The following is a 15,064-nucleotide window of genomic DNA, read 5'->3' on the forward strand; positions in this document are numbered from 1 at the left end:
TCATTTTCAAATCTTAGTTTTATCCAAACCAAACATTATGTCAGAAGCAGGAGCTTTGACACTGAAACAGATCCATGTTAGACGCCCCCCACTGAGAGGATTTCTACTCATAAAAGAACTGCCTCAGGAAACGTTTGTTGTTAGTTGATGCTTTTACAGTATTACATAACTTCCTACTCTACAGGCATGGTGAAACTAACAGGAGTTATTATGAGGCTTATGACCACAGTCATCTTAATTCATTTTCTCAGGGTCATCCACAAAACTCTAATTAACCCTTTATCAGGCAAAGAACTATATTTGGTAACTTCAGGTAATATTTTGAGAAAAAAGTTGCGAATTTACTAGATTACAGTGGCAAATCTACAAGAAAAAAAGTCGCAGATTTAAGAGATTTAAAGTGGCAAATCTGTGCGAAAAAGTCGCAGATTTAAGAGAAAAAAGTGGGAAAAAAGCAGCTTTTTTCTCCCAGAATCAGAGTTACAGATCAGAGTTTAATTTCAATATTTGATACATACACTAAACTGCTGTTATAATTATTGTTTTTATAATAATGTTTCAAATGATGATGGGGTAGCTGATGAAAATATAGAGATTTACCTGGATCTGCTGCTCCCCTCGAGTGTTTTTGAGGGTTTCAGCTCATTGTTTACTTGCAGATTTGAGTCTATTATATTGCAGGTTTTGTGACATAACTGTTCTGTATTAGAAACATCTTGTTCGTTGATTCACACTGCAGTCCTCCAAACACAACTTCTGCCAGAATCTTTTTTGCATTAGAGGAAATTTAAGACTATAAGTAGTTCGCTTTCTTCTCATATCAGCCTGGTCTCCTAAAACTAGTCCCCATACAACAAAACTGCATTACCAAATACATTTCCCCAGGATTATATTTGCTTTTGACAAACAACAAATATGTTTCAAAGCAAAGTCTGCAAGTCCACGTATGGAGGAGACGGGTTGAACAAACAGGACTTTCACCCGGGAGGCTCTTTAAAGTCAGTTTTGACTACTTTTACGTGATGATGTCCATTGTTAATGTGTAATTGAAGCTTAATGATCACATTAGTTGCTACTCTTGGATAAAAGAAAAAGGACTGCTCAAGGACTGGCAATTCAGTGCACTTATTGATGCACTATATATAGCTCTTATTGCACTATACCTTGATTGATTGCTTTTACTCTTCCTGTAAGTCGCTTTGGATAAAATCTTCTGCTAAATTACTAAATCTAAATCTATTCTAAATCTTTTGTGTCTTTCTTAAACAGAGGGTGTCATCTAGTGGGCTCAGAAAGTAAAGAAAATAGTTAATGAAGCTTCATTTGGCCATCACTACTTAAAACATACAAACATACATACTAAAAGTAACATAACAAACATACTTATTCTTTTTAACCCAAACCATGATCTTTGTTAAATATAGTTTTGTTTAAATTGTTATTTCAATTCAATGCTAACCACATGTTTGACACATGCCAACTGTAATACAGTAGAAAATATGTCAAAACATAAATGCAGTTTTCATTGAATGAAATATAACTTTTTGGAGACAGGGTTTCTCATATTGATACAGGAAATAATAAAAATAGCTGACATGACCGGCTCATGACAGCTATTTTCATTATTTCCTGTATATTATCTCATAAGAAATAACTTGTAAGGATGAATACAATAGTTGTGTTTCTACTGTAGTTTTGAATCCATGAGCAATAAAGCACAGATAAACATCACTTCTATACCACCAAATTTTTTAATAATTCCTATAACAGCAGTACTTATAGGTCACTGAAAGGTTATGAAATTGATATTTTAAAAAGTGATTAATCAGGGTCATCCGGACACATTCCAACACACACATGTGCACACTCTTCTGGTAGCTAAATCTTTTTGACATTTACCCCCTGCTAATTTTTTTTCTGGTGGTCTGCGGTGTGTGTGTGTGTGTGTGTGTGTGTGTGTGTGTATGCGTGTCTGTGCGTGCGCGTGGCCATGTGACAGGCCGTCCAGAGTTGCCCAGCCTCCTTTTTTTGACTCCTTTGCAGTTGCATGGATCGTATTACTGGCTGCTCTCCCCGCACCGCTGAGCCCACCACCTCTGCGCCAATCACAGCCTGCCTTTTACCTCCGCGCACACGCATGCACGGACGCACAGACACAGACAGACCCTGACATACACACACACACACACACACATACACGGCGATCCATCGCTCCGGTTCTCCGCTGCCTTCACATGCGTCCCCACCGACTCCGCGTAGCGCTGGCTGCGCCAAGATGAGCGGTCGTCCCGGTACCATCTGAACGTCTCACCGCCTGACTGACCCAGAGCCGGGGGAGAGAGAGAGACAGACAGACAGACAGACAGACAGACAGAAAGAGAGAAAGACCATCTTTCCTCTCTCACAACCCATCTTCCGTTCGCTTGGAAGAGACCGCAGCGCCAGCCGTTTCTTTCGGCATCTTTTTTCGCCCTCCTCCTCCTCCCGTTCGTGCTGCATCCCTCCGTTATTGTCGCTCTCCCGGTTTTAAGGAGAAACCGGAGAGCCCGGGTCGTGATTTTGTGGAAATACATTTTTGCATTTTTTTTTTCCTGTTGAGAGTTGGTAGCGCGCAGTTGGTGCGCGCTTTTGTAAATTCCGGTGAATGGTGGATTTGGCAAACATGGAGACCGTGGAGAAGGAATGCGGGGCCCTCGGGGGTCTATTCCAGGCGATTGTCAACGACATGAAGGTAAATAAAAGCTTGTTTTTTTAACGTCTCACTGGATCCGTGATGGTGGTTAAACACATGTGCTTCCTCCCTGAGAATAACCAAACAGCCTAATCATAATGGAGCTGGCGTCTCTGGTGCCAATGCACGTTTAAAATATCTGGAAACACATCTTTACTAATGAGCTGATGCTTATTTTTGATTGAATGTAATATTAAACAGGAGAGAAAGCTCCGTTATAGTGACAGTGATGCGGCGGCCTGCTGGGTTGTTGGTGCGAAACCCGCCCCCCCTCCTCCTCCCTCTCCTCAGTATATTGCCTGCGCATATAAACGTCAATGCATCCGTTATCGGACATGCTTGGAAGATGCTCACCCCCCCTTTCCCCCTGCTAGAACAGGACTGCTACATGCACACATTACCTACTCTGCTGTGTTCACAAAGGTTTATCTACGTCTCTGGCAAATTTTTGCCATGATGCGCACATCATTTGGATTGTGTGTCAATGTGAATCTACTATAAGGGCGCTGGGGCTTTCATGAAAGCTCAGTTTAAAGGGCCGCCCCCCTTAAATTTAGCAGGAACTCCATTCATCTTGATGAGTTTATAGAGAAAATTAGGGAGGCCTTTCAGAATTTTGTCCTATAATAGACCCGTACATGGGTTAGGCTATAGCACTGACACATTCCATTACATACACATGTGGACTTGGCTGGTGGGTAATTACTTGAGATGCTTCATCATCATCACAGTCAATGTCATTTTGGTTTTCCCTCACGCCGCTGTTTTAGAAAAGATGCAGGCATGACCACTGCATATTCTGTCTGGCTGTATGGTTCTTTCCATTCAGTGGTTACTGTGCGTCTCCATGAGAGTGCAGCGTCATTGATTTTCTGTCAGGCTGATCTGGCAGGAAAACATGAAGGCGTGAGAAGCCGTGCAGCCGTCAGACACCCAGCCTGCCTGCCTTTCTGTCTGTCTGTCTGTCTGTCTGTCTGCTTTCTCCACCCGTCTGCCTGTCCGATCAGTCTGTCTGTCAGTCAGAGGCTCTGCAGCTTGATGGCTCCAACAGGGTGCTAACAGCGGCCGCTGCCCGGCTTTAGTGCTCCAGTACCCACCCAATGCTAAATGTCCTGATTCACTCTGCTGCTGTAAGATTCTCTGGATGAAAGCAACCATCAAATGCTTCATGATACAGTCTCTGTCAATATGTCTGCCTGTCAGACGCCCATGCAGCTCTGTCTGCCTGTCTTCCCTCCCTCTTTGTCTACCCCATTCTAAATATCAAAAGATAAGGCTGTTCTCATCCAAACTCTGCACATTTTATGGCCATCTGTATGACCCCAAATGGTAGAGGTCATGGCCAGCGCATTACTCTTATTGTGCCATAAGGAGAGATTATTGGCTTTATGTTGTGCAGTGAGACATGCAGGATCAGGAGAAAGTAATACACAAGTATGATCCTGGAGAGCAAGTCGATACATGGATCAAAGAGTTTCCAATATACAAAGAAATAGATCCCAGTTCAATTAAATTCAGAATTTCTCATTATACAAGTGCATGGTCAAATTAATTGAAAAAGAATAGGCAATTTAACCCATAATAACCCATGGTCACACCCGTGTAACAAACACGTTAAAACTTCTATTTTTGGTTACGAGGCTAAGTTTAGACCCATTTAACAATTCTAATCCGTTAATAGGGTGTCCTGTATTGCATTTAACTTGTTTTGACCATATTTCCTGAACAAATTAAAGTCACAATTTTGATCAACAAAAAGACACATGGTTATTTGTATTTATTTATTATCGATTTATTATTATTGTGCTACTTAAAAACAAATCTAAAAAATAATTTGTTGTTAAACAGAACTAATAATGTCACAATTTTGATAGATGATGTGGAGATGCAGAGAAAACGGCAAATTTGTGTCTAGTTTTTTAAAATTTTAAAATACGAAATATTATAAACAAATATATTATAAACATAAATCCAATAAGCGCCCAATGTAGTGTTTATGTCACATCACAGATCTTTGACATTTAGGGATAGTGTTTTTGAAAACACATCAGAAATGGTGGTATACCCCCATAACTTTCCTTTAAGGATAACTGGGTCTGGATTCTTATGGGTTAAAGTTACTTGATTCCTATGGTCTATGTCTAGTACCATCAGGTTGAATGCACTTATTGTAAGTCGCTTTGGACAAAAGCGTCTGCTAAATGACATGTAATGTAATGTAATGTAATGTAAAGGCGTACTCCAGTGATTTACCATTCCTCCATAATGTTTGGGAACTTACTAGAGCAAGATATTTAACAATAACAGTAAAAATGAAGCAGGAGAGGCAGAGTTGACCGACCCTTAGTCCCTAGTGTGGGTCAAGCTCCAAAAACACTGGATGTTACATTTCTCATTATGCTCCCCGCTGACATCTTTTGTTAGACCATTCTTGCTTGTTAAATGCCCTCATTTTTCAGATGACTTGTAGGGCAAGTCTACAAGCACAACTTGAGATTATTATTTTTAGATCATATTTATCATTTTCCCCGAAATTTTGTAGAAGGCCCCCTGCAGCAGATCACATTATACTCCTGCTTTTACAGCCTGAATAGCAAGTAATCCCAACAATGGGCCTTTAAGTTCAGAAGTTCAGGTTATGTGTACATGTAGCCTACAGTTTTTCAGAAATGGAAATGTTAAAGGTGTTGTATGCGCAACATGGTCTGGTTGACTGCACATGGTTCTCACCTCTGCTGCACTAATAAAGCTAGCAATGGTAACAGTTCTGGCATAAAGTTATTAATAGGGGCTAGCTCCCTCTCACCGGGGCGACCTCAGGGCTAAAATAAGACTGTATTTATTTACATAGTGCCTTTGGTGCAGAATTGCAATACAAGATACTAGCTAGCACTGCTGTTATCCTGAACTATGGTTGTGGCTTCAGTTTCTTCTAAGGATGCCATTATTCCACTATATAATATATATTATATGTTTGCTTCTGTTTTAATGTTCTGAATGTCACAAAAGGCAGCTTTCAGTATTTCAAATAAAAAAAGTTTGCCACTTATTGAGTCAATCTCTCAGAAATTGACAGATTTCAGTGTATGTTGTGGGTTAGTACCTGTCATTATAAACCAGTCAATAAGATTTTGTGAATTATTTTCTGGATTTAGGATTTCTCAAACAGGCTTAGAGACATTGGTTGGCCCTTGGTCACTTTCTGTCAGTACTACAGACAATTAAAATGCTGAGACATCAGCCCAGCTCATCCTGCTGTACAGAGGTTCTAGGATCAGTCGACGATAGGCTAGGATATACTTGTCCAATCAGATTGTACTATTTTCTGACATAAAAAAATGTCTAAATGGGTGTGAAGCTTGTTGCCTGGACCAAATGGCAGTGATAAAAATATTTAGCATTTCTATCCTGTGATAAGACATTAGCAGTTCGTCTGTACTTGGGAGGAAATTCTTGTGAAAGCTGCCATATAATGGGATGCACCAACCATGCAGATCATAAATCAAGGCAGTTTCAAGGCTTCCTGCTAATGGGAAATCATTATTCTGCCAAATACAACCATTTTGAGATGATAACAGACTTGTATTAGGATCAACCCTCTGAAAACCATTCGGATTGGTCGCATAGCAACATCAGCACCCATGACACAGCATCTGTAGTGGTCCTTGACAGAGCACAGGATATATGGGTAGAAAGTGAGAGGGATGGCAGAACTGTGAGACGTCAGAGTTGTTTCAGCACATGTTACTATTGGGAAAGTAAGTTACATAAGTTACATATTTTGCATGGAGACATGGCTGAATTGCCCCGTAGGCTGCAGAGCAGTGTGGTGACATAGTAGTTCAAAGAAAGCTGTGGTTTCAGCTGATGCTTAGCATGATCATGGCCCTTCTCAAAGTAATTCTGCTCAGTTTAATAGATTTCATATTTCAGAAACTTTATCTCTATGTTGTCTTTCTCTTGTTCTCTAAGGCACTAGTTTTCAACCTTTTTGAGTCGCGACCCCCAATTTAACATGCATGTTGTCCGCGACCCCCGCTCACTGAACAGAATCTCACACGCACAGTTCAGGTCACCCAAAAAAGAAACAAAATGACCAAAAAAGACACAAAATGACCCCAAAAAGACACAAAATGACCCAAAAATGAAACAAAATGACCCAAAAATGAAACAAAATTACCCAAAAAAGACACAAAATGACCAAAAAAAGGAAACAAAATTACCCAAAAAGACACAAAATGACCAAAAAAGACACAAAATTACCCAAAAATGAAACAAAATTTCCAAAAAAAGACACAAAATGACTAAAAAAAGACACAAAATGACCAAAAAAACCCACAAAATGACCAAAAAAAGGAAACAAAATTACCCAATAAGACACAAAATGACTAAAAAAAGACACAAAATGACCAAAAAAAGGAAACAAAATTACCAAAAAACACATAAAAAAAGACACAAAATTACCAAAAAACACACAAAATGACAAAAAAAAAAAAACAACACACAAAATGACCAAAAAAAAGACATTAAGTGACCAAAAAGACTAAAACACATTAACACATGAACACTTTAACACAGTGGAGACAGAGCTGACTTCCAAAATGATTTGGCGACCCCAATTGGGGTCCCGACCCCAAGGTTGAGAATAGCTGCTCTAAGGCAACGATGATCAAAAAACCTGCACAATACAGAATAAAACTCATCGTTCAAGGAATTCAACTTTAAAGCCAACCCTCTGCTTCCCCTTCTCTGACTGTCTCTGTTTTCATCTATTATTCATTTGGTTTCTAATGGTCCTCTTGTTTATGTTATCCAGCACTCCGAATATATATGGGTCACTACAACCTGGGCCAAAAACACGACTGCCTGTCTGAATAACTGAATCCCCAAGGAGGCACTGAATGAACATCAGTGAGTGGATGAGAGTCATTGAGTCATCAGCCCTCAAACCCACTTTGACTCAACAGGAAACAATGTGGCTTTAATGAGTGTTTATAGCTCAGCAGACAAGAAGCCATTTGTCAGAAGAAACAAATGGATTAATCGTTTTTCTTTGGTTCTCGGAAACAGGCTGGTTCCGACAGATTTGGTTATTAAGTGGATGCAAAGCTGTGCTCCAACTGCTACACATGATCCGTGTCTAAATGCACCATGTGCACTTACATGCCAACTTATAACTGATTGGTTGCTGTATATCAATAACAGATTTGTGACTTGGAAAGCCAGGTATTAAGCTGAAACTGTCTCATTTATTGATTAATCAACAACTTTTTTCTTAATTGATAATTGATTCATGATTCATTTTTTTAAAAGCAAAAAGCTAAATAATTCTCTGGTTCTAGCTGTTCACACTTGCTGCTGTTCTTTGTCATATATGATGCTTAATCAAATATTTGGTTGGGAGTGTGATCTGCCTTTTTTTTTTTTTTTTTACAATTCTTAAATAATCAATAGATTAATTGATATTAAAATGATTGTTGGTTGCTGGCTTAAAAGCCTACTAATTCTAATAAAATGTCTTGACTGGAATAGTTTCACTGGTTGCACAGTTATTTTCTATTTCTATTAAATTACTTTCACTTCCTGTTGGTCAAAGTAGGTTTGACACATGTAAATCTACTCAGCTGTGAATCTGAAGTCAAGAACATTAGTGATCCCAACAAAAACAGCACGGACCATTTTTCTCTTCATATATAAGACATTTGAAGAACAACTACATACATACAGTCATGGAAAAAAATATTAGACCATTGTTTTCTCCAATTTCTTGTTCATTTTAATGCCTGGTATCTAGCCATTTTCCATGGTTTTCCTGATAATGATTTTGCTTATTATCAAGAAAACCATGGAAACTGGCTAGATATCCGGTCTTTCATTTCGAACCTCCAGGCAGTCTGGCAACCAGAGAGGTTTCTTAGCCCTGTTTTAGGGATCCAATCACAGAATGGAGAAGGACGGCAAGACGATGACGCGTACTACTCGGCAGATGGAAGCTTGTAGTTTTGTAGTTTTCTTACGGATCCAACATGGCTGCAGCAGACGCGAAACTCTCTTTAGCTGTAGATGGCGTTTTAAATAGTTAAGAGTGAAAGTTGATTTTAAAAGAAGAACAACGTTTGACTTTACACTCCTGTTTCACCACCAAAAAGGATGTTTTAGCCTTGCTTCCAACAGGATTTGGGAAAAGTCTAATCTACTAATCTACCAACTCGCGCCGCTACTAGCCCCGCTACTAGCCCCGCTACTAGCGCCTCTACTAGCCCCAATTTCTGTCGCTCTACTTACGTCATCTGGTATAACTGATACGATTGGCTAAGAGCTACGTACAGACACTTTTGATAGACATTCTAAGCGTCCAATAAACGGCTCCGGAGGATCGTAAACCACACCTCCTCTATGGAGAAATGGTTTCCAGACTAATCTCATTTGTGATTAGTCTGGTGTTAGCCAGGCTAGTCTGAAGGCCTGAGGCTGACTCAAGTGACATCACAGGAGGCAATTGTCAGATTTTGTAGAGCTCACTCTGGAGCAAAAAGCATTATACAGCTTTAGACAGAGGGCTCACCTGAATTTACAGGATCCAGTAGGAATTATCAATATACCCTCATATCAAGACCATGTCGGGGGGATGCAGCGTTAGCTTGTAGCATTTAGCTTTGCCTTTGTTTAAAGACAACCTCCTTAGCCAGTAAGCTACGCCAAGTTCATCTTAAAGTTCTATCTTTACCTGATGCTGTGGTGGTTTTAGTTGTCATGTCATGCTCACGTTAAAAACAACAGCTAAGCTTAATGCTGCTGTCTGCCCAGGTCAGCAGATGGAATCCGTGCTGTTTAGAAAGCACTTTTTCTTCCTCTTTCCCCATCATCTTCCTCTTCCTCGCCCTGCTCCTCCCCAGGTCCTCCCTTCCTCTTTGTCTCCTCAGCAAATCGTCCCCCCAAAGCAACCAGTCAGCCAGTATGACATGTGCAAACTGGACTTTGTGTTGCATGGACCTGATAATTGTAAATCTGTAGCAGTGTACAGACGGAGCTTCCAGGAAGCTTATAATAACAAAAAATTAAAGTAATAGTTTCATTCTGGTAGTTGGGATTCTTCTCTCTGTGATTTACAGTGAGGGTGTTTGGTATTTCCTATATCCTTGTACAGTAAAGTGTGTGTGTGTGTGTGTGTGTGTGTGTGTGGGCATTATGCCTATGTTGCTGTCTGCCAATGTATATCCCCAGAGGCCATGTCTACCAACTTTCTAGTAAATTACACACACACCCACGCACACACACAGGTCACATAGGGGTAATATGATGAGACGCAGAGGTCATGTTCACGGTCAGCTGGCTATATGGACCACTGGTTACTGAGTGGATATATGTAATATTTTGTTGACAGTTGCAGTAAAGAAGAATATGATTTCCTGTAGAGGTCGACCAATAGATTTTTAAAGGCTGACATAAAAGCGATGGTTAAAGAGCAGGCCAAAAGCCAATAGCTCATATCACTTGGCAACCTTGCTATTAAATCAGCTGTTCCCCAGGACTGCATAGGTTTAGTCCATGTTTTCAGCTCTATATCACTGGACAAATGTGTTGAAGGTTTTTTATGGAGTGGGAATTGCTTTTTGGAAAAGAATAAAGGGAGCGATGAGGCCTGCTAGCGCCACAGCTAAGCTAAATCTGGTATATTTTCATGCAACCTGGTGTCAGATATCATCATAATGCAGCTGTCTGTGCAGTGGTTTGTAATCTGCAGTCTCATGCTCTCAATCTTCTTTGAGAGCGGATGTTGGCGAGAAAGTTGCTGTACAATAAGCCCAGTTATGCGTAGCTGCTGTTAGCCTAGCCTGGATCCTGGCTCGCACTTCTGCTGCCTCTCCTATCACCTCCTGTGACTCCTCTCTGCCGGCTGTTGTTTTCTGTGTGCTTCACCTCCCTGTGAAGCACTTTGGGTACCTTCTGGCTACTGTAAAGGGCTATACAAATAAACTTGATTTGATTTGATTCACTGAGCGAGTAATGTCCACTGGGAAGAACCTAAACTGAACCATTGCAACCTGTCTCTTAAATGCAGAATTCCAGTTCATGTGAGGGTGTTAATTTTAGTTTTAGTTGTATATTGGCAGTGTAGCAAGAAGAGATACAAGAGGCAGAGTAGCAAACAAAGCCAACTGCAGACGGCACAGTTAGAGCTAGCAGATGTTAGACTTTTATAAAACTAGGCAAAGCATCCATTGGTACAATGGCTTGCTATGTTGTTGGGAAAAGGCTAAATAATGCAAAATTAGGTTAAATTTTGGCAGGGGACAACACTGCTTGCACGCAGAAGAATTTTATTACACTGGAAATCTAAAAATCCACCTAGTGTGTCTCTGTGGTTTAATGACTTAATGCAGTTCATACAGTTAGAGAAAATAAAATACACTCTCAGGGTTTTTTTTTTTTTTTTGGGGGGGGGGGGGGGGGATTCATACAAAAAACAAAAAATTATGTGAGCATTGGTCCAAGTTTTCTTTTGTGAATGGTGTATTTTTGTACATGTTCTGTACTATCAGCGCTCAATAAAAATAAATGTCAAAAAAAAAAAAATTTTTGGCAGGGGAAAGGGGGCATTGCTATTTTTCAAAATGGTGTAATTTAATTACATTTTTTCCTTGGAATTGCATAGATGGTTTTGGTAGAGTTGAGGGGTGAGTGGCTGTGGTTGAGGGGCCCAATTTGGAAAATTTAGTCCCCCTGTCAATACTTCCATAGCTCTGTGATTTGATATTTATACTAAATTAATGACTGAATAAAAAAAGATAGTTGCAGCCCTTGTTTCAAACATTAGCAGCATGAGAATAGTGTCAGGAGACTGAGAACCTTACCCCATAACACAAAAGTTCCAAGATAAATATTTCTGAGTCCGTAACAGAACCCAGTAGAATAACTGTTATGTTATTTATGTTCACTGATAGATTCATAGCACGGAATGCAATACAACTATAGGATATACGGGTCTAAATAATTCCATGAACACATATCAGCCATAAATTGAGGCCTGGTTTTGCTTTAAATAACACTTTTATTCTTCTTTCGTGCAGAGATGGCTCCTCAGAGTTCAGTCCTCAGCTCAGCTATGGTGGGAACCAGGAAGAGTCTGCGGCTTGTTGGCTAGCCACATCTGCTTTGCTTATATTCTCTGGCCATGACCAGGCTTCACACTGCTGTGTGTGTAGTCTAGCATGTAACACAAAGCATACAAGGAACCTCACGCGCATGTGGGTTAGTGGTTCTATAGCCGGGCAGTGCTTTCATGTTCCTTACTGCCCTGTGGCTTGTGTGTTGGCTCACAATAACTGTATATGACAAGTTCAATTCCAAAAAAGAATTGAAAAAGGTAGAATAAAATAAAGAGTTAACCCATTGACGCCTAAAACTGCCTGTAAAAGCTCTGGGTGATTTTAAAATCTGCCCCTAAAACCTGAAGTTTTTCTGGAAATTCAACAGAAGTGTCAACGCTTCCACTAAATGATAGATTTTTCAGCCTCTGTAGCAGATAGAAATGAAATTCAAAAAGTATTTGAGAGCTTATACAAATAATACAAAACGACGTATCTGCTTTCCAGGCTTCAATGGGTTAATACTGCTATTAAAATAATGGTGTTGCATGGTATACCCCCATCATTACTCTTCTATCATTACTGCATCTACCTCTCTAATGACAAAATTAAAAAAAAAATTTTTTGAAATCGTTCAGGCACATACAGTGTATATTTAGAGCACAAACCCCACTGGCAGCGAGCTTTACTTCAGCCTCTTTAGGACTGGATATCCTCCAACGGATGTGCATGTGGTTCTGTTATTACTGCTTCAGGTGCCTGTATAGGCAAATGTGTTCACACATGTGCAGTTGGCATTTTGGTCAATGTGTACAGATGTCTATAATTTTGGGCTGCATGTGGCCACTTGGCATGGACTCTTGCGGAAATAGACAGATGATAACACTTATGTCATGCAGACACTGGGAATCTGCTCTTTAGGTGTGCCTCTTCTGTTGGCAGCGTTTTTCCTTTTTTTTCTTCTTGCAGATCAATTCAAACTCTGTCAGATAAAACTATAACAAAATAGATTATTTGCTGCCCTAATGCCGTGTTTCTCTCTAACTTACATATATATGCACTACCGGTCAAAAGTTTTAGAACACCCCAATTTTTCCAGTTTTTCATTGAAATTCAAGCAGTTCAAGTCAAATGAACAGCTTGAAAGGGTACACAGGTAAGTGGTGAACTGCCAGAGGTAAATAAAAAAGGTAAGCTTAACCAAAACTGAAAAATAATGTACATTTCAGAATTATACAAGTAGGCCTTTTTCAGGAAACAAGAAATGGGTTAACAACTTAACTCTATGGAGTCTTGGGCTATTTTGTCCATTTTTGAATTATTTTCATGTCTTTGTAAGTCATTTTGTGTCTTTTTTTGGTCATTTTGTTTCTTTTTTTAGTCATTTTGTGTCTTTTTTTGGTCATTTTGTGTCTTTTTTTTAATCCTTAAGTCCAACATAAAATGTGATTTTGAATCTTTTTTTACTTTCAAAACACTATCATGGTCAATAAAGAATTTTAAATGTTGCAAATGTGCATTAATTTCAGAGTACACTGAGACATTAAACTGCATCATTTTCAATTAAATTCTGGAAAAGTTGGTGTGTTCTAAAACTTTTGACCAGTAGTGTATATATATTTATATATATAATACATATTTCATGGCACATCTGATCTGTTTCCTTTGGTCTTCTTTGTCACACAAATACTGGAAAAAGCTGTCAGCGTGTTGTTTACATACTCAAGCAATAAAATTCAGCACGTTTGTATTGTCCGTGTTGTTCCCACATTACGATTTAAAGCTCATGAGCGCACCAATGTCATAAGAAAGACTTCCCAGCGACTCAAGAAATGGGACCCTTCCGAGGAGGGGTCTACCACATAAATTATGGAAGCATTCTCTATGGGCCCTCCCTGCATCCACAGCTACTTATTCTATTACCTTTGTGGACATACTTGGTGGAAGGTTTATAACTAGTGAAATTTGTAAAAAAAATAAATACATATGTAATGAAACAGAATGCAATGATTTGCAAACCCTTTGTGACCCACATTCAAATAAATACAAACAAATCACTTCACCACTTTAACCCTTAATAGGGCACTCATTGAAATACTTGCACATTCCAAATTTCAACCCTAGAGAATATTGGAGAATATTACATACTGCCAGAAAAAAAATGTAAAAAAAAAACCATACGAAAATAATATTTTGAGAAAAAAGTTCACGAGATTAAAGTGGCAAATCTACGAGAAAAAAATGCGTAGATTTATGAGATTTAAAGTGGTGAATCTGGGAGAAAAAAGTTTCTTTTTTCCCAGTTTTTTCTCGTAAATCTGCGACTTTTTTCGCAAAGATTTGCCACTTTAAATCTCTTAAATCTGCAACTTTTTTTCTCGTCGATTTGCCACTTTAATCTAGTAAATTTGCAACTTTTTTCTCGAAATATTACCTGAAGTTACCAAATATAGTTCTTTGCCTGATAAAGGGTTAAATTAGTAGACTGGGAAAACAACATCAACAAACCAGGGGACCTGGACGTAAACTGGTCAGTAACCTCACAGAGACTGCCCATTGTTGTCCAGCCTTTTAAAAACCTGTGACAATTATGTCCTATGACTCTGGGCCATGCTGTAGAACTGAAGATGCTCTGTGGAAGCGTATCATTAGTCCAATCTGTGGACTGTTTGTGTCTGTGTGGTCCAGGGAACTTCCCTCTGCAGTGCTGTTGTAAAACAGGCCGGGATGCGTGTCAGTGGAAGGAAGGAGGAAAAAGACAGACTTCTCTCAACATCATGGCTCCTGTATGTCCAGTCATGCAACATTAGTTCCATTAGACCAATAAGCCAGGCATTTGGACTTGTCATTGTAGGAAAAGCACAGAGGTTACTAATAACATTAACAATAAATTTGTTCTTAACTGAAAGTTTCCAAGCCACAACAATGTGATGGTGAGCCAGTATGCACAACCCCAGAAACCAAACAGCTTAATAGAATAATTCAATAATTCATGTTTTATTGTGACATGTCAAAATGTCTTCCATGAAAAAAGGCCTGTTACTGCAGAAACAACTCTTGGCATTTTGCAATCAGTTTGCAGAACACAACAGTTGATTCAAGAAAGCTACTAAAGCATCTTCACTGAGTACATACTTGAATTGCCTTTTTAGATTTGTGTGTATCTTTGTCTATATCATGCAGTGAATGTACAGGTGGTGGATTGCTGTATTTCTGCAATCCTTTAGTGCTGAAATCTTATTTA

General features: G+C 39.3%; 1 protein-coding gene across 3 annotated transcripts in view; it reads left to right on the forward strand.

The window, feature by feature from the left end:
- Positions 1–1,968: 1,968 nt before the first annotated feature.
- Positions 1,969–15,064, forward strand: part of mtss1lb (MTSS I-BAR domain containing 2b) — a 108,663-nt gene continuing 95,567 nt past the window's right edge. For 2 of the 3 annotated variants that reach the window (XM_059351492.1, XM_059351500.1), the window contains exon 1: positions 1,969–2,731. In XM_059351492.1, the coding sequence (XP_059207475.1) occupies positions 2,645–2,731 (87 nt within the window). In that variant the 5' untranslated portion in view covers positions 1,969–2,644. The remainder of the gene's footprint in view (positions 2,732–15,064) is intronic. The other variant, XM_059351509.1, reaches the window with a different exon arrangement.

Source organism: Centropristis striata, chromosome 2, assembly GCF_030273125.1.
Source record: "Centropristis striata isolate RG_2023a ecotype Rhode Island chromosome 2, C.striata_1.0, whole genome shotgun sequence".
Lineage (NCBI taxonomy): Eukaryota > Metazoa > Chordata > Actinopteri > Perciformes > Serranidae > Centropristis > Centropristis striata.